This window comes from Cibotium barometz, chromosome 46 (assembly GCF_041138505.1).
Source record: "Cibotium barometz isolate CiBa-2024 chromosome 46, ASM4113850v1, whole genome shotgun sequence".
In the NCBI taxonomy this organism is placed as follows: domain Eukaryota; kingdom Viridiplantae; phylum Streptophyta; class Polypodiopsida; order Cyatheales; family Cibotiaceae; genus Cibotium; species Cibotium barometz.
In genome coordinates this window covers 35,362,951-35,383,668 of record NC_141091.1, presented here as the reverse complement: position 1 = coordinate 35,383,668, position 20,718 = coordinate 35,362,951, and the positions used below count along the sequence as shown (strand labels likewise).

At 43.8% G+C, this 20,718-nt stretch overlaps 1 protein-coding gene across 4 annotated transcripts in view; it reads right to left on the bottom strand.

Moving 5' to 3' along the window:
• LOC147612168 (3-hydroxyisobutyryl-CoA hydrolase-like protein 5) overlaps nt 1–18,303 on the bottom strand; it is a 104,093-nt gene extending 85,790 nt beyond the window's left edge. For 3 of the 4 annotated variants that reach the window (XM_086784045.1, XM_086784047.1, XM_086784048.1), the window contains exons 1-3: nt 18,187–18,263; nt 17,926–18,055; nt 16,454–16,534 (exon numbers count right to left, since the gene is read on the bottom strand). In XM_086784045.1, the coding sequence (XP_086640171.1) occupies nt 16,454–16,534; nt 17,926–18,015 (171 nt within the window). In that variant the 5' untranslated portion in view covers nt 18,016–18,055; nt 18,187–18,263. Of the gene's footprint in view, nt 1–16,453; nt 16,535–17,925; nt 18,056–18,186 lie in introns of all 4 variants that reach the window. The other variant, XM_086784046.1, reaches the window with a different exon arrangement.
• Between the last annotated feature and the right edge of the window lie 2,415 nt (nt 18,304–20,718).

Here is a 20,718-nt window from a genome sequence, read left to right as displayed (position 1 = left end):
ATGAAGATGCTTTTAAGGCTACTGCTATATGTTGTCCTAACTGTTGCACTAATTAGGGATTAAGACTATTCATGCCGAAGATTAGCCATGGCATGGGCATGCATATGACATTCCCTTCTGCTAAACTTGATGACGGGGTGGACACTCTGTCATCCTTCCTGCCTAGACTGCTACTAACTCTGAACTGCTTACTGACTTTGACCTTTGACTTTACTGACTTTGACTTTAACTACTATTTTTGTCTGAACACCTTCACTCCAGATCTCCACTTCCAAGTCTCTTGAAGAACTGAGCATCAACTGTTGTCCCCATGCCTGCTTTCCCTAAACCTTGACACAACGGTGGATCACGTGTCGGAACTGATCATGCCTGTTACTAGGCCTTTGGAAATGATCTGAGAGCTTAATGAGGTACTGGGTATGCGTACCTACCCTCGGGGAATGCTTCGTCGGGCTTCGCCTGTTTGTAGACCACTCCATCTGCTACCCTATTGCATCCTTTCTGCTAGAACTATGCACCTCCCTTGGGACTATGCTTAGTAGCTGAGCCTAAATGCTATGTTGCATGCGGAAGCCTTCTTGTACTGATCCACAGCCCTAAGCCTAATTAAGAGCATTGATGCTAATTAACACATGATTAAGACAGAGGAGAGAGAAGAAGAGAGATTGGTGTCAGGGGTTTTCTGTATTTATATATGGTACAAAAAGGTTGATAAATACTCCTGCTCACGATGCTTTGTCCCCTACATTGCGCTAACGCTCTCTCCAATGGCTTCTACAAGGATTTCTCTTTGCAATTTCTTCTCCAACAAGCCCAACAGAACGACTGCTCTGATACCAATTTAATGTTTAAAATAATCAAATTAATGCTTGAACAATTAGCACCATCAATGCCTGTTTACAGCAATTAAATTGATGAAAGAAAGATGACACCATAGATTGCATTGATTGAATGTCCATTACCAAATGCATGTATTAAAAAAAGGTTGATACACGTACCTCTTCATGGCTAAATAATAATAAGAGTGTCAGATCAGGGGAGCGGAGCGATGGTCGCGATCAAAAAAAAAAAAGGGGAGAGCGCTTTCGGCGCTAGCGATCAAGGCTCTTACTGAAGATATGCAAGGGGGAGAGAAGAGTCGGTCTGAAGCTGGGCTATCCAGTGATGAGGATCTCGACATTCTTTGCAGCCATGAAGAAGAGAACAGACGAGATGGAGGAAGCTCGCACAATCGAGAGAGGGAAAGTTCGCCTGATCATGGGCCGGTTAGGTCACACAGTCAAGATGAAGTAAGCTCACCTGGCCATGGGGGAAAATTGCCTCTTCCTCTACCTGCAAACGTGCAGCGCAATCTGACAGAAGTGGGAAAGGTACCTGTCATGATTGGCCTAATGCCATCCCCAGTAATTGATGAAGATATGCAAATGAAGGAATGGGCTGATGTCCAGGACGAGATGCCTTTGCTGGGGGTCAAACAGGCCATTAATAAGGTGAATGGAGTTAATAAATCTTTTATGGATTCTCTTGGGACTTGATGCCATGGCTTGTCAAAGTATTGAGTGGGCTAAGAAGAGAATGTATCAATCTCTACAAGAAAAAGGCTTGTCAGAAGTTCAACACGTAGAGGGAAAGAGAGGAGAATCTTCTCCAAATTCAGTAGAAGTCTCTGGTTCTTCTGAATTTGTGGACAAGCAAGTAGCACTCTTTGCCTCTTGTGGAATAATGTTATACTGTACAGGGAAGGTTCTTTCCAGACATGAGATTAAGGGCTGGCTAGAAAATGAGATTCTACAAGCACCCATGGTTAGAGAGATCTTCTATCTGAAAAAAGGGTACTACGATGTCCTTCTAGCTGATCCCACTTGGGTTCCCAAGGTGCTTGCCAAGGACCCGCTGTTTTTTATGAAAAGCTTTATCCATGTTTTACCATGGGACCCACGCTTCAATGTGGACAATGGGCTCATTAATGCTTGTCCGGTCTGGGTGGAATTTGTGGACCTTCCACCTTGGCTATGGCCCTTTATTGGAGATTTTGCGAAAGCTCTTGGAAGACCCCTGTTTGTTCCCTCTAATCCATCCCTTGGAAAGGGCTCAAACAAGGTTTGCATTACTTGGGATACAGAGGTTCCCACCCCCTCAGAAATGAATATAAACCTGGGTCAATATGGTAAGCTAAGAATTAGCTTACATTTTGGTTCATTTGCAGGGGCTTGTTTCCATTGTGGGAAATTTGGTCATTTTGCCAGGGACTGCATGAAAGCAAAAGAACAATTACAGGCTGGGCAAGTGCAGGCTAGACAAGTGCAGGCTGGGCAAAGCAAGCACTTAACCCCACAGCAAGGACAAATGAACAAGGAAAGGAAAAACTCTGATCAACATAAAACAGCACAATCTCCGACATTAGAGCAGACGTACTACAGGAGAAGAAAGACCTCTTTGCTTACCTCTGAGGTTCCATCATCCAGCAGGGATATTGACAAGATAGGAGAACAGAAAGGCAAAGCAAAGATGGTGGATAAGTTTCAGCCCCGCTTAGAGGAAATGGTCCAGGAGAGTCAAGAAGATAGATGGCATGAGATCTTCAACAGGGGAAGTATGAAAAACAGAACCAACTCTGCCTCCCCTATATATGTGAGGAATGCATGTGAAATCCTTGGTCAGGAGGAGTCTGATATGCAGGACATGCCCTCAAATCTTGATGTTCAAATGTCAGGAAAGGTTCTGCATAGCACGGAGGTCCTGAGAGATTCTGAGGAGGGAAAGGAGAGAGTATTGGACTATCAACCACAATAAAGTGTATGCGACTTTCAGGATGCTCTTGGAATGTTAAAGGATTGAATGCTAGACATAAGCAGGATGCATTTTGGGATCACATAAATGAATGGGGGCTGGATGCTTGTATGTTGCAGGAGCATAAACTCTATGGTAAGAAAGCTAAGAGCAAGCAGAGATTCAAGAGAATGAAGATTTTTTACGGGGGGTTGGAGTATGGTTACAGTGGGGTGATGACAGTTGTACATAATTCATGGAACCCCACAATGATAGCTAACCATCCCTCGGGCAGAATCTTGGTTATTGAAGTGTCCAAGGGAGATGAACAATTCTGGCTGATTAATGTGTACAGAGCACACTCATCTAAAGAAAGAAAGGATATGTGGGAATGGATTTGTGGTCTTGATAATCAGAAAGCATGGATCATGGCTGGGGACTTTAACATGGTGGTCAGACAGAGGGATCGGTTAGGGTCTAACAATGTAGTTATGGGTTCGGAGAAAACCAAATGGGAAGAGCTTATTACGCAAAAGAGGCTGGTGGATGCTTGGGACCTTGGGGATCGGAGTTCTACACCGGGGCATACATATTTCAGCTTGCAGTATATTTCTAGCTCTTCCAAGATTGACAGAGTTTATTTCAACAAGGATGCAGAATGGATCCCTCACACCTTTAAGGCATGGGTTGACCACGCAACCACTTCTTCTGATCACTTTCCCTTGAGGTGGGTTTGGGAGAGCAATAATTGCTGGGCTGAGGATAGATTGCCTTTTCATATAAGAGGAAACTCATTGTAAATAATTCTCTCATCAGGGAAGATGCCTTTGTGGATGGAACTAGAGCTGCAATTGCAAGGTTGGAAGTAAGGGCTTATCACGATGCCCAAGCATGAGTGAAATTTGTGGGAGAGATGCAATGCTTAATCAGAAAAGTGGGAAAGGACATGGCAGCAAAGAGGAGAAAAGAACAAGAAGCACTGCAAGAGGAATGCGATACTTTGATTTTGATTAGACAGTCCACACCCTTGTCACAAGCAGAGTTGAGAGATTTTATCAAATGTAAAAGTATGTGGGAGGAGATAGAAAACAAGAATGGGAGGTGCGTATGTTTAGACCAGCCACCTTTGAGGACGCACTCTCGCTTGCGCAGAGTGCAGAAATGAAACACAATGGTGGCAAGCCCAAGACTTCCCAGCCGGCTTCTCCCAAGGCTAACGCTTCGGGGGGCAAAAGCCAGAACCAGTCGGGGTCTTCCCCAGGACAGAGCCCGGGAGCCTCTGGCTCCAAGAACTCGAACAATGCGTCTAAGCTTACTCCAGACCAGAAAGCGGAGGCAGGCAAGACAGGTGGCAAGTTGAGTGCTGAGGAGCTTGCTCAGTACAGGAAGGAGGGTAGATGTTACTTTTGTCACACAAAAGGACATACTTCTCGGGATTGTCCGAAGAAGCCTCCAAAGCCCGCCGCCGCCTCCACAGCTTCGGTGGTGAGCACAGCTCCCACACAGACCCCAGTGGCTACCCCTAGTTCTTCCACCCCCGGTGCTTCAGTTGGAGCAATTATTAGCCGGGAACTCGAAGATAAGCAGAAGGGCGCCCATGACCAGGAGTATGAGCGCAACGAATTGCTCAAGTCCTTTGGCTACATAGGTGGCCAGAGAGTCGTTGTCTTGTTTGACAGCGGCAGCACGGAGGATGTGATCACGGAAGAGGCCGCTAGGCGTGCCCGTTTCGAGCTAACTCCGGTGGACAAACAAGTTGAGGGTTTTAGTACAGGTATGACTACGAGCGTCAAGTATGAAGCTCTAGGTGCTAAATTAGTCATTCAGGGCATAGAGTTTGTGCGTGACTATATGGTTGCCCCTCTTGTAGGAGCAGACATAATTTTGGGTATCCAGTGGTTTCACAAGTTTCTTCCTGATGTCAAGTGGGACAAGCACACGTTCCAGATTGATCGGAATGTGTCAAACACCCCGGTGACCATTAAGTGTGAGCCAGGTATTCCAAACTTTCCGCTCATAAGCCACTTGCAGGCTAAGCGAGCAGTCAGGAAAGGCGCACAGTGTGCGATGATTTACATCCAGACAGCCCAGACCGTGGCCAGTGCTTCCGAGAAGTACTCGGTTCTCCATGAAAAGTTCCAGAAGACTTTTCTTCGGGACAGTCTCCCTCCCCAGCTTCCCCCGTCCAGACCGGAGGATCACAAGATTGATCTCCTCCCAGGCTCGGAACCCCCGAGCAAGTTTCCGTATCGCCTTTCTAAGGCAATGGAATCGGAGTTGGACCGCCAACTCCAAGAATTGTTGCAAGCTGGCTTCATCCGCCCCAGCGTGTCGCCGTTTGCAGCACCGATCTTATTTGTCAAGAAGAAAGATGGGTCTTCTCGGTTGTGTGTCGATTATCGTGCACTCAACAAGCTGACTATCAAGAGCAGATTCCCGATGCCTCGAATTGACTATATTCTCGAGAGGCTGAATGGAGCTAAGGTGTTCTCTAAATTGGATTTAAAGAGTGGGTACCACCAGGTTCGGATTGTTGAGGGGGACATCCCCAAGACAGCTTTCCGTACAGAACGGGCCCACTATGAATTTGTGGTCATGCCATTTGGTTTGACGAACGCCCCAGCTACATTTAACCGCATGATGATGCGTATTTTCCGGGAGTTGATTGGAGTGTGTGTGTTCATATTTCTGGACGACATACTCATATTTTCAGCTACAGTTGAGCAGCATGACATTGATGTGGAGAAAGTCCTTAGGTTGCTGGAAAGCAACGAGCTCTATGTCAATGAAAAGAAGTCAGAATTTTATCTGTTCCAGGTGCATTACTTGGGATATATAATCAGTGCCGAAGGCATTCGACTTGATCCGGCTAAAGTGGCCGAGATTGTTAACTGGGAAGTACCTCAGACTGCTTATGACATTAGATCATTTGTGGGTATATGCCAGGCATATTCCACCCACATTGACAAGTTTTCTGATCTCTCGGCAGACCTCACCGATCTGCTAAAGGGAGTCAAAACAAGGAGGCAAAAGATTCGAATGACTCCACGAGCGTTGGAGGCATTCCAGAACCTCAAGGTGGCTTTGTCAGAAGCGCCTTGTCTAGCCCTTGCCTCATGGGACGAACCATTTCAGGTGATCACCGATGCGAGTAACATCGCAATTGGAGGTGTATTGCAACAGAATGGTCATCCAGTAGCTTACATGTCTCGTAAGTTACTGCCCGCCGAAAAGAACTATTCAGTCTATGATCGTGAACTCCTAGCAGTTATACAGGCCTTGAAACATTGGAAACATTTCCTGTATGGCCGAGACTTCGAGGTTCGCACTGACCATCAGGCATTGCGCTGGATTCAGACGATGCCAAGTGCACAGTGGAGTGATCGACAACACCGCTGGAGTCAGATATTCCAGCAGTTCGGTGGCATGATTGAGTACCTTCCAGGAAAGGCCAATCCAGTGGCCAATGCTTTGAGCAGGAAGGGACAAGTATCTGCGATTCAGACCACTAGACTTGACCTTGTTGGTACAGGACTAGAAGACATGAAGCACACGTACGCGGATTCCGAGGAATTCGGTACACAGTGGGAACAGGCATTGGATGCCACAGGACCATGCCATTTTCTGATACGCGATGGTTGGCTTTACTACAAAGGCCGACTGTGTGTCATGAAATCATTCCGGGCAGCTCTTCTCCATGATGCCCATGACGCCATTACAGGTGGTCATAGGGGCATGAATTCGACTCTGGAGAAGTTAGAACGGCAATACTATTGGCCAAAGATGAGGCGTGATGTGTTTACTTATGTACAACGCTGTGACATTTGTCAAAAGGTGAAAGCTCCTCGTGGAAAGAAGATAGGGTTGTTACAACCTTTGCCAATTCCTGAGGGTCCTTTCCAAGACATTTCAATGGACTTTGTCACAAATCTGCCTCCCAGTCCGAGTAAGCGTAATACACAGTGTTTGACTATTGTTGACAGGTTCAGCAAATTTGTGATGCTTATTCCTTGCAGGGCCAATGTGACCGCCGAGGATGTTGCCCAGCTATTCATTCGGCATTGGTACCCGATTGGTGGGATTCCTAGGACCATAGTGTCAGACCGAGATGCCAAGTTTACCAGTCATTTTTGGAGGGCATTGTTTGATAATTTTGGTACTAAGTTGAATTTTTCCAGTGCATTCCACCCACAGACAGATGGCCAGACAGAGATATACAACCAGTTGGCCTTTGATGTGCTGAAGTGTTATGTCCACGATCAGCAAGGTAAGTGGGAATCGTTTTTGCCTTTAGTTCAAGCTGTTTTGAATGACTCTTTTTCTTCAGCTATTGGCAGGACTCCATATGAGGCAGCGTTTGGAAGGCCTTTCCAGTCGTTGTTAACCAGGACGTCGTCTTCAGTACCGGAGGCGAACAGAGTGACAGAGTCTTACCAGGAGATCCTAGAGTCCGTTAAAGACAGGGTGGCTAAAGCGCAAGAGGCCTACACTCGACAGGCCAATAAAGACCGAAGGGACATGAAGTTTTCGGAAGGAGATTGGGTATATCTTCGGATTATGAAGCAAAGATTAAAGCAGGTGGGCAAGCGATGCCCAAAGTTGTCTTTCAGGAGCTTCGGACCATTCCCCATCCGGAAAAAGATTAATGAGGTGTCTATGCAGTTAAAGCTACCTCCGAGTTGGACTATGCACGATGTATTTCATGTCAGTTGGTTAAAGCCATATGCAGGTCCACCCCCTTCAGAGGTCAAAGACGAAGCGGAACCAGACATCATTGATGAAGCAGAAGTAATGGTTCCAGAACAGATCCTTCTGCACCGTTTCAAGCATGGCTCGGGCCGAAGAATACGACAGTTCCTCACGAAGTTTCAAGACCGAGGAACTCATGAAGCGGTATGGCTCGACAAAGAATTTTTCGAAGATTATCCGGCTTTATTGACGGATTATTTGGAGGCTATGCAGCTTCCGTCAAGTTAAGCAGAAGGGGATGTCACGTGCATCCCGCACTTGGATGCCACGTAGACATTTCTGTGCAGAAGGTGCAGGACCTGGGATGGTGAACTGGTCCCATGTGAGCCCAGTCCGGGACGAGTCAGCCAGGGATCCATCTCAGTCGTCCGAGGTCAAGTGTGCATTGTCCTGCACATGAGTCCAAGGTCAGGTGTGCATTGTCCTGCACATGAAGCAGTGCCAGTCCGCGCTGTGAGTCTCCCTCTGGAATGATGTCAGATGTGCTGAGTATCTGGTTTGCAACTGGATGCCAGGCATCTGTAGGCATGTAGGTTGCATGTAGAGATGGGGCCAGCCCATAGGGCTACCCCAGTGTAGGTATTTGCAGTTGCACTTGTAGAATGGGCATGGGGGAGGTATAGAACCACCCCCAAGGGGCCAGGAGGGCCCAAGACATTGCCCACCAGCCAAGGCAAGGGCTGGAGGGGCAGTCGGCCAGCTCCAGAGCCTCTGGACAGGCAGCCGACAGAGTGTAAAACCCTAAGACAGCAGGCGGCCAGGTGTGGGGGGCAGTCCCACACCTCTGCGCAGCATGTCCAGCAGCCAGGGTGCTGCCCAGAGTCATGCGCAGGCTGGACAGGGTCTAAACAGGTGTGAAAACACTTTATTAAAGTGTGAATACAATTTAATGATGAAACTCAGTCGTGGGTGCTTCCTGAAACCAGCCGACTGCATGAAGGGAGGGGTATAAATACCCCAGCCCATAATCCCATTATTCATCTCACAATTCACCAAGAGCCTCAAGCATTCAAGGGCCAGGACAGCCAAGGGTTTGCTAAAGCTAAGGGGTGAAGGACTGAAGGTCAAGGGCAGGTTTTCTAGCCAAGAAAAGGTCAAGTACTTTGTATTTGTTTCAGATTTACATCATTCTAATAAAGCAAATACACCATCCGTGGTGGGGGCCCTACAGAGGGTAATTGGGACCCAATACTGTGTCCTTCTCCATCTCCCCCTTCTCTCTCTATTTTTCTGCACATCGTCTTTCAGTTTGTGCGTTAATTCCGTCGCGAAAAGAGTGCTGTTTTCTGAGTTTTGAAGTACCGATCCTTCTCCGAAGCTTCCGCATATTACACAAGGGTAGTAATAGTAAACATGGTGTTGTTGGCATGCTTTCACTTCTTCACTCCTTGTATAGATTTTCCAGCATGCCTTTGGAAGAGAGCTATGCTAAAGCTTTTCTATGGAAGAATAAGCAGGGCAAGAGACCATGTTCCTTCTTGGCATGGCAGAAGGTGTGTAAACCCAAGAAGGATGGGGGAATTGGCATCCTAGACATGGAAACACATGCAATGGCGAGAATGCCAAAAATGTTGACCTCCTTTCTACAGCAGAGTCAACCTTGGATTTGAGGATTTCTGGGATGGTCCTCTTCTGGGGTGGAGAGATGAGGATCAGCTATCTGTCATGTATGGTCTCTCAAGATTTGATATGAATCATCTGCATGTAATTATTGGTAAGCTCAAGACGCTAACTATCAATACTTCTAAGCTTACGGAAAGGTGGATCAAAGATTGGGGGTGGACAGATGGACTTCCCCTTGGTCGGGAATCAACTGCCAAGTTTGTTCAGATGTTTAATGCAAGAGAAGAGAGATTTTAAACATTTCAATACAATATGGAAACTAGCTTGGCCGGACAAATGCAAAAGAATTTGGGGATCCAAACTGCCAACACATGCTCAGACTTTTTTGTGGAGAATCATGGTTGGGGCTCTTCCGTTAGGCTGTAAGCTGATGATCAGAAATATGGCCTCAGGAATATGCCCAAGATGCAAAACAGCCATCGAGGATTTCAAGCATGCCTTTTAGGATTGCCCGGCATTAAGATCCTTTTGGTCACAGCTCTCTAAATGGGGGGGGGACATTTTTGGGCTGCAATGTACATGGTCCCATTGGGTTTTGGGTAAAAAGATTGGTCCCGCACAGGAGAGTAATAGCCTTTTTGGATTTGCAAGATTTACATGCTTGTGGGAGATATGGTCTATGAGGAACATTCTGGTCTTTGTTAATGATGGCATGCAAAGTGTAGATCCTAAGAAAGTTATTTGTTTAGTGAAAGCTAACATTGCTAGTCTGGTGAGTATAAACAGACTGCAGTTGCAATGAAACTACTCACTAAGAGGATTTTGGATTGAGCAGTTTCTGTGGGTAATTCTTCTCTTGATTGTTTGAGAAGACTATCCCATAGTTTATATGTACTCTCTTCTTATTATTAATAAAAATACATCTTCACTCTATTAAAAAAAAAGGTCCTAAAGTCACTTATAATGTCCACACATTGAAAACTCAAATAAAATACTAATAAACAAAAATGTTCTATGCATCCTATATATCATCTCAAAGCTCTTGACGAGTGCCACACACTCTTCATAGCTGATCTACAAATCTGTGAATACGTAATCATTATATCCATCATAATCCACTACGCCCTAGCAAGTATGATAACACCATATCCAATAATAGCAGGTATGATAACACCATATCCAATAACATGAGGCATAAGTGATGCTGCAAAACAGAAATGCATACACCCCTTTGGTCCCATCTACCCTGTGTCAGACAAGGTTAGTGTCATTCCGTCTCCTTCACCTTGTTACTCCGGTTGTTACAAGCACGGAAATGTCTTTCTTAAGGTTTGTAGTCACTATCCACACAAGCAACTAACCTATTGTGGCGATGTTGGATATGTCAAGTTTGTGAATTGTCTCACACATAATTACAACCCACTTGGATTATTATTTGTCCAAGTGTCTAGGCAGCTTATTAGGCCAAGAGCTGAGCACCGGTTAAATTCTACACAAACCTAAAAGACAATTTCCAGGCTGATTGCCATATTTTACGGGCACTAGAAACGTACTAGAAATGTGCTCTGCGGGGACGGCAGCAAGCAGAATGGAATGGGCCAATGTGGAGGGGTTGTGGGCAGCAACATGATCGGCACCCAAAGGTTGGATCGAGGGGGTGGGTAGCAATAAGGGGAGTATTTCCTATTTTTCCCCCATTTCACTGGTCCTTTGGTGTGTAGGGTTGGCTGGCTGCCATATGGGACCATTGGGACCTCCTCATTCCCCCTCAGATATTGAAACATCAAGCACTCAGCCTTCAGCAGGAGAGATCAGCCCACTCCCGGAGGTGGGTGCCAAGACACACAGAGTCTCATTGTTGAAGTCCTCAAGCTCAACAGTTAGCCAGCCTCAGCACAGTATAAAAGTCAGATGTGCACATTTGGGAATAAGCCAACACACAATCCATAGTTGGTCCAGACATCCGCAAGGTCATCACTATGGTAAACATCATTTGTACTTTTCATAATTCAGTAATTAGAAGCAAATGCACCGCAAGGTAGCAGCCCTTCAGTCGATGTATTGGGACCCAATTGGTTGTCGGCCCTCCCGATCCCTAGCTATCTTCAGAGGCACATGCCACATACCATGCGGATCACTATTGGGCAGCTGCAAATATCATTCCACCATGTACGGATTGACAGTCCAGTAGAGCAGATCACAGCCCTCAAATGCAAAGGGTATACATGAAAGGGGAGGTCGAGACACAGGAGCATCACATGTTCAGATGCCCATCTTACTATGATATTTGGGGGAGATATTTCATTGTCTCTTCCAAGACAGATTCGGCCCTCTCCCACGAGTTGTGTGTTATGAGGACCAGAGATGCCAGGGTCTGTACCTACTGGAGCTTTACCGCCACCGGCAGATGATACTCAGACGACCCCTAGGGTGGCAGAGCCAACGAGATTCCTCTCAGACACTCATTACAAACTTTAGATTTCATTCGTCCCCATGACAAAGAATCCCTACCCATGGAGTGGCCTCTCCATGGTGGCGGTTTATGTCCTGGATCCACAGCTGAGAGGCAGAAGGCTTGGATCCCCGGATGTGGGTATCTAGCTCTCAGGAGGTATCGTGCTCTATGACTACTGACGCCATGAGTGCGTGGGGCTAAAGGATCTTGCGAGGAGGTGGGGTGTAGTCTTTGACGTGTATGATTCCTCTGACCCTGTATACCTTGGATGCTTCTATGCTCGATTATGGAGGAGGAGGATATTATCATTGGATGAGGAGATCTGGGACAAATTCCCACAGTATCTCCGGCCATCTTGCTCTGGGATTTTCAGTACCTCGTGTACATGGGAGGCCCGTGCAGTATGCGATCTTCCTTTCATTTCATTTTCAGTACTTGTTGTTTCCATGTTCACAGTCTACATATGGAACTTTTGTAACATATGTTGGTCTCATAGACCCATTGGGTTTTTTGTAGAGTTAATAAAACCTCTTTTTTTTTTTCGTGAAATGGTGTTTTATATTATATGTAAAAATGTACATCAGCCACATGGCTCACACAGAACCTATGGCCCCAAAAAACCCCCCACAAAAGATCCTCTAAAGGATTATGACCATGCAAACCTGTACACTAATAAGAAAGCCTCCTAGCCAAATAAGCATCCCAGATAAAAGCATCAAAGATGAGCCAGCCGAGCCACCGTAGACCATAACGAAATAACATCTGGATCCAGTAGTAGCTGAGCTGAGAGAAGAGAAGAAAACTGCCAAAGCAGCAAACCCCGGATACGTAGAATGTGCCCATGTATTCCAGACAAGGAATCAAAGATGAACCCATTCCGTGCAGTCCAAATATGCCAAAGTCCTGTCCATCTAAGGAAATGGAATATCACAAGGTGACTGTCCGAAGTAATGACTTGAGGACAAATCCCAAATATCCACTGATGAGCCGAAACAGTAGACCTCTCTACTGCCTCCCAAACGCGAGAGACAAAAGACCAAATCTGATGGGCCACTGGACAACTCATGAACAGATGCATAACTATTTCAGTGCATGTCGTGCAGAAGAAGCAAGAGGCCAATGTAATTTTACGACGGCTGAGCTGATCCCGTGTAGGTAACCCTCCCACCAACATCCTCCAAATGAAAACCTTACCTTGGTAAGGGAGTTTAGATTGCCAACCACGCATAAGAGTTTTCTGCCACCATGATTTAGACTTGTGCATCCCCACACCATATTGGCCTTGGCTGAAACCCAATCTTTCTCTGATACAAGCTTATGATAGACCTGGTTAGCTGAAAGTGATATCAAGTCACCAGATTTACATAGTGCCCAATCAAGCCAAGGCTGATCTGCAGATGGCCGAGGCAATGGAGTAAAAGGCTCAACTGCATGCATGATGTCAACCCATAGTGGCTGAAATGTCCGAGGAACCCAAAATGCTGCCGAATACGACAAAACGAATATGGCCTGTCACGACCAGGTATCACAGCAGCTCGGATTCTAACCAAGCCTAACCTGACCATGCGGTTGAGTCGTATGCGTGAAGCATCTCTGTCTGGACAAACAATGACACGCGACTCCACAAATGTTTCGAACTGCAAAGAGTTCAAAAGTAGTCTTTCATGACCACAATCCCACCGAGCCAATAGTAGAACTTCATGCCAAGAAAGGAGAATATGCGATAAAATGTGAGATGAGCGAATACAGACAGGATGAGCCGCATTCACAATGTCCCACCATGAAGCCTGCACACGTGTCCGTCCATGTGACAATCCCTCCAACTCAATCAAGTCACGAGCCATGAATACCCAAGGCTGCTCCTGCAAACACATATCCTGAAAAAGCGCCCACCTACGCGCCACCATATGCAAGCGGACATCCAGTAAAGCAGCCCCACCCATTCTTTTGGGCGTCGTAATGTGATTCCAAGCTATCCATGTTTGACCCATAATATTTCCTTGCCTCTTCCACAGCATAAACCAAATGGGAGCAACCAAACGGAGAAGAGATTTGTGCGTCCAAGGTAGCAAAGGCAAAAAATAGGAAATCATGCTAAGCATAATAACCTGAGCTACCTTAACCCTCACGTGCATAGGCCACCCTTGAGCTTTCCAATACATAAATTTATCCAAGATCCGAGCAAAAATCCAAGCAAGAAGCGCTTGGGGGTCCACATCCACACCCACCGGATATCCAAGTTGACGAACAATGTCTCTTGTATGCACCACACGGCCTTGCCACCCTAATGCCTCAAGATCAAATTCCGTGCATACAATGAGGGTTGATTTTGTTGAATTTATTTTTAGCCCAGAAGCCAATGCAAAATTATTCCAAGCTTCCATTGCTCGATCTATATTGGCTTTTTCGGCCCTGAGAAACATAAAAGTGTCATCTGCAAGGGCTTGAGCAACCAATTGCTTGCCATGAGGGAGATGCAAACCAACCACTTCACCATGCGATGCCATAGCATCTAGGCGAGATAACATAGGATGAGTGGCAATGGCAAAGAAAAGAGGGCTAAGAGGACAGTCCTGCCGGAGAGAACGGGTGAGAGAAATACCATCCGAAAGTCCTCCATTGAGCATAATCCGCGTGATAGAGCCAGAGCCAAGTAAATGCACCAAATTAGCCATTTTGGGACCAAAGCCCATGGCTGTCATTAACTGAGAAAGGAAAGACCAGCTGACATGATCAAAAGCTTTTTCAAGATCCAACTGCACCATCACAATCTCTTGCTTCTTTGCCTTGGCATAATCCACTCCAATTTGAACATTAAGAATATTATGCAAAATATTCCTGCCATGCACAAATCCATATTGATATGGATGAATAAGAGTAGGAAGCACCTTCTGCAAGCGATTGGCAAAAATCTTTGTAAAGATTTTATACATAATACCCATAAGTGAGATTGGGCACCATTGAGCCAAAGAAGTAGGCGAAGGGACTTTGCGCAACAAACGAAGTATGCCCAACTTCCAATCGGCAAGCATATATCCCTCATCCCAAACCCTTCACAATCTCTTGCTTCTTTGCCTTGGCATAATCCACTCCAATTTGAACATTAAGAATATTATGCAAAATATTCCTGCCATGCACAAATCCATATTGATATGGATGAATAAGAGTAGGAAGCACCTTCTGCAAGCGATTGGCAAAAATCTTTGTAAAGATTTTATACAGAATACCCATAAGTGAGATTGGGCGCCATTGAGCCAAAGAAGTAGGCGAAGGGACTTTGCGCAACAAACGAAGTATGCCCAACTTCCAATCGGCAAGCATATATCCCTCATCCCAAACCCTTTGACAAATAAGTGTCAAAGGCTCTGCAAGCTGATCAGCATATTTTTGGAAAAACTCATTTGTCAAACCATCCCAACCAAGGCTCTTTCCCATGGGAAGTTTGGAGAGAACAGCTTCCACTTCCCCTTGAGTAACAGGAGCATCAAGCTGAACCGCCACATCAGGGTCAACTTGATATCGTACTTCAGCAAACAATGACTCCCTTGCAGCCAAGACAGCCGGCGAGACATCCTCTCGAGGGGCAAGCAAATCTTCATAAAACCTGATGCAATGCTGAATAACCTCAGAAGGTTGAGTAACAAGGTTGCCTTGGGCATCCATCAGCCTAACAATATTCTCACGCATATGTTTTTGATGCAACTTATCATAGAAGCGATGAGATTGACAGTTAGCATCCCGCAAAGCATCAAGACGTACAAGTAGTTTAAAGCGAACATATTGTGCTTCCTGCACCCTAGATAGCTCCTTTTTCAGCCATTCTATGGCATCCACAACTTCAGCATCCATAGAGTCAGTAAACATGAACGCCTGCAAGCCCTTTAAAAGCGACTCAAGAAGAGCCACATGCTGTTTTTGTATAGAGGCATTAGCAAGACCATAATGCCGCGCCAATTTCCCAGTGTTGGTAACACTGGCCCAGCATGATAATCAGCCATGGACACTCTTGTGGAGAAATGTCGTATCAACTGACGCATATAAACATCAAAAACTTCATGCTCCAAAAAAGTGTGATTTAAGCGCAAAGGCAAGCGTCCCAACAAGCCTTTATATGCATCCACAGGATGATAGACCATTTCAAACACAAGCGGCCAATGATCCGACAAAACCTGTTGCTGATCAACCATCATAGTAAGAACCTCTGGCAAAAAGAGATCTTGATGTAAAATATACATTCTATCCAATCTAGCATAAGTGCCCCGAAACTGTTGTGAGGCATAAGTGTAACCCCTTTCATCTGGATGCAACCAAGACCACATGTCTTGTTTTAGCGACCTTGCTGCAAAAGCTTCCCACGCCATTCTCTCCGGGCCATCCATTACAGAATGAGGCGACGTGGCTTGCTCCCCGGAGACACACATATTAAAGACTCAACTCCAAAAGAAATGAGCAGAGAGATCTCTATCCAATAGCATAGCCTCCATAGCATGAGAGCCTAGAGGAGAAGCCCAAAACCGATCAGTTGATAACTATACTTATTTTAGATACTCTTTGCATGAATCTCTCCAGGACTCTTATGCCTTGGGTGAGATCACTACTAGGCAATTAGATGTGTTTTTTCACCGTTTCTAGCATGTCCTTCCTCATGGACAGCTATGCTTGTACCATACCTTGAGTAATTAGTTAGACAATGGTTTCACAAAAAAAAAATGGTCTCTACGTCCCACATATAAAACTGCAACCACTCAACACAGATGAGAGACAGAAACAGAGACAGAGAGAGAACACAAAAACCCCATGCACACACAGCATAGGAAGTGGCTTGTTATTAAAAAGGATGAATCTGGCATACAATCTCAGTAGTAAGTACATTTTGTACTTGTGGCCTTATTATTGAAAAAGATGAAGCTGGCATACCATCTCTGTAGTAAGTGCATTTCGTACTCGTGGCCTGTTGAACGTTATAATCCTTGCAAAATTCCTCTCTTCAACAAGCATCTGTTTGGAAAGAAATTATCTTATAATTATTTTAACAAACAAAATTGAGATTCCAAAAAAAAAACACAAAGCCCAGATAAAAGAATATGTAAGGATTACAACAAAAAAAGAGTATACGTTTAGGCAAAATAATACAGGGTAATCGATTCACTATTAAGGATGCCAATGTTACAGGCTGATCAATTCATTGAAAATACCTAGTGCATGCTTCTGGTCTCACATCACTTCAAGTGTGTGTGTGCACACACACACACACACACACACACACACACAATATTGAAGGAGTCTTGACAGATAAACATGTTAAGCTTTTGGATTAATGCTGCATTTCAAATGCCATTGATAAATGAAAATAATGAGTCACAATTTCAATGACCACAGAAACACAAATTTTGAGGTATCAGTAAGTAACGCTCCATACAGTGTTGTACGACCTGGACCAAATAAGAGGTTAAGTTTGACTGTGTGCAACTCCAGGCAGCAAGGATATCCCAGCTGTAGTCACCTTATGCCCGCATCAAAGTGTTTTGTGATAGCCAACTACTTTTTACCGTCCCTTTCCTCCAGTGCAAAATTTTTGAAGGCAATAAAAAGGCAGGGTCAAATTACATAAAACGCTTCCACTACGGATGCACATTGGAGGATTGGTGGTACTATGTTTTCCCAGCTTTTCCCATGGAGAACGTGAGCAAGATGGATGGTGTTGACCAATGGTGTGATAGCCCAAGTGGTGAAGGTGTTGGCAGGAGGTCCTGGGTTCAAAACCCCCACAAGGTGCTTCCTTGGCGCCTACAGGCGGATAAAAAAGCACCTAAGGGCAGTCAAAAAATGGTAACAACGGGAGGATCTTGGACCTGAGGCTAGTTGGGGGGGGGGATGGATTTTCCCCAAACATAGCATGTATGTGCAAAGGATGGTCTACAATGGTTGAAGCATATGCCATGCACACATTTATAGTGTCATGTTTCATGCACACACAAATTGATTAGATCATCATACTTTGGCCATCATCAGAGAAACAGCAATACCCGAGATCTCATTAGATGTGAAAGAGGGTTCCTAGTCCTGCCAAAGAGATTAGACATGTTCATTACAAAGGGGCTCTCCCTGATGCACCTATCTACTCATATTGCTGGGGCAATTTGTTTTGTTTTGTTAAGAATATAATTGCAAATAGTATATAGTTGTTAAGGGTGTCTGCATCCCATATTGAGCAATCTATGGGATTAAGGTGGGTGTGTTTTCATCTCATAATCATCTGTACATCACTCTAAATAATCAAGGCTGCTTCTGGCTAACCTTATACATAGATGCATTAAGAACTATATTAGTGCTTTTAATGCAAATTAAAAGCAAGTTTTTGTGGGCTTATTAAGGTTAATCGCTGATACCTCGTTTGAAATTTGGCTGCAACCATTCCCATTGATCTCTGATGCAGCTTTGTTGTCACCCCCATCTTCAAAAGTACTTGGAGTCGCCATTTCCTTAACTTGATTTTGGGATCTATTTTTTGCTTACCACCTGCATAAATGCATTAAATCAATGCAAATTTGCATGAATTTATAAATTGATTAAATCTTTCTCTCTTGTTGGCCCCCCCAAAAAAGAAAGGCAAAAAGCAAAAAGCAAAAAGCAAAAAGCAAAAATCTAACTTTGGAGGCTGTGTATTTTGCAAAAAGCATGCCAATCACCAAAGCCCTTACCAAGGCCAACTCAAAGGAATACTTATGAACTCGCAAGCTTGCCAAGGGACCAAGGGTCACTAGTTTATAGGACCTCAAGGTCAATGCCCCCCTTGTATCAAGTCACCCACTTTTTGTTGTAGAGCCCATCACATTTAAATAATTATTAAAATGCTATGTCATGTGTACAACATGTCATCATGCCAGGTCAATTATTAAAATACTATGTGAACACGTCTTGTAGTCCCTCGCGGTTATAGTGGGTTGGTAAGGCAGTTGACTCCTAGTCTGTTGGTTGGCACACTTTTTGCCAAATATTTTACTTGTTTTTTTACCAATTTTGGACTTTTTTCTAACCTTGACTTGAATTTTATAACTTTTTTTCGAGTTTTTCTATTGGATGTTCTAAAATACATTAAAAATATTGTTTTATATTTTTTTTTTCTTACACACATTTAATTTTTAAAGGGCAAGGCAGCCCATCAAAATTAGGTGTGGTTGTAATATATATATGATAAAGTATAATATAATTAGACTCATAAAACATATATATATTATGTCAAATAAGACTCATGTCATATCAACTTACTTACTTTTTGCTCTAGCCCTTCACATGATTCACTTTTTTTTTATTGAAGATTTTTTCAGGTACAGGTCATTGCAGTGGGCATCAAAGTCTATTTTTACTTTCAGAAGAAACCCACCTATGGGGAAAAAAAGTACACCCCACCTTTACATGATTCACCTTTTTTTTATTGGAGTTTTTATGGGGCACATGTCACCTTTAACCTTTGGAAATTGAGTTTCAAAAAAGGCCACCTCAACTTCACTTGAACCTTCAAAAAAGCCACCTTTGAAAATTGGGCTTCACAAGAAGGCCACCCAAACTACATTTTGTTGAATAATGGGTTTACCTTAAGGCTAAGGTACCTTGTAGGCCTTTAATTTTTTCAACTTGGGGTATACATCCAAACCTACTAGAGAAAAATGTGTATAATCACATAATCCCACGTCAAATAAATAATTATGAAAATGTGTACCTTATGGTGCCCTTGTATATTATGTTGATATTTATCATAATATGTCATGTAGTCCCTCGCAAATGTAGTGGGTTGGCGGTGACTCCTAGTGTTTTGTACATTTTTTTCTTACAAACATTTGTTTTGAAGGGCAAGGTAGCCCATCAAAAATTAAGTGTGGTTGTAATATATATATGATATAGTATAATTTAATTAGACTCATGAAACATATATATATTACGGCATATACGACTCATGTCATATCAACTTACTCACTTTTTGCTCAAGCCCTTCACATCACACTTTTTTTTATTAAAGATTTTTTTAGAGTACAAGTCACCGCTAAAATTTGCAATGGGCATAAAGGCTACTTTTACCTTTAGAAGAAACCCACCTATGGGAAAAAAAGGCCACCCCACCTTCACACTATGCCCATTTTGACCTTCAACCTTTGGAAATTGGGTTTCAAAAAAGGCCACCTCAACTGCAAAACCTTCAATTGAAAATTGGGCTTCAAAAAAAAGGCCACCCCAACTACTTTTTTTTAATAATGAGTTTACTTAAGGCCAAGATACCTTATAGGCCTTCAATTTTTTATCTCGAGGCACACATCCAAGCTTGCTAGAGCAACATGTGTATAATCACATAATCACATGTCAAATAAATAATTATGAATATGTGCACCTTCACATGCACACAATGGTGCCCTTGTTATGTTGATATATATCTTCACCAAAATTTTATGACCTTTGATCAATAGTATTAAATCATGAATACAAAAGAACAGCAAAAATCAAGAAGAAAACATCAAAATTGTGATCACTCCCAACTCATTGAGAATGACCAACAGGACCCCCTAGAAATCATAGGGGTTGGTAAATGCATTAAGAGATATGTTTAGTACTAGTTTTGAAGAACCTTATTTTTTAATTAATATGCAAAGATTATCTCAATATATTAACATGAAATGCATGTTGTTTCATTTGATAAATAATAATCGATTTGAAGTGCCAAAAATGAGATAAACATTTGTAATATGATCCTTCTATTTGTGACATTTACCTTTGCATTTTTTCCACACTTGAACAAGTATCTCCATTTCATAAGGTACATGCATCGTGGATTTTTAAAAATGGTTAGTTATATGGTTACTTAAAAAAACTCAAAATCAAGGTTTTAACATCTATAAAAAATAGAGAAGACCAGTATGGTTCTTGTGCCAAGTTCACACTTCGAAATGCTTTAAGTCAATGTATAGAATATGTGAGAGTGGAAAGGAGCCTCGAAAAGGCCCTTCAATGCTCAATGATTAATAATCATCACTCAGCACAATTGAAGACCTTAAAATGTAATACCCAAAGAGCTCCTCCAAATTGATAGGGTCTATTTTGGCACAAAAGCAAAGTGGTTACCTCATACCTTTAGAGTCTTGGTTGATGATGGTTCAACTCTATCACATCAGATCACCTTATGCTTGAATGGG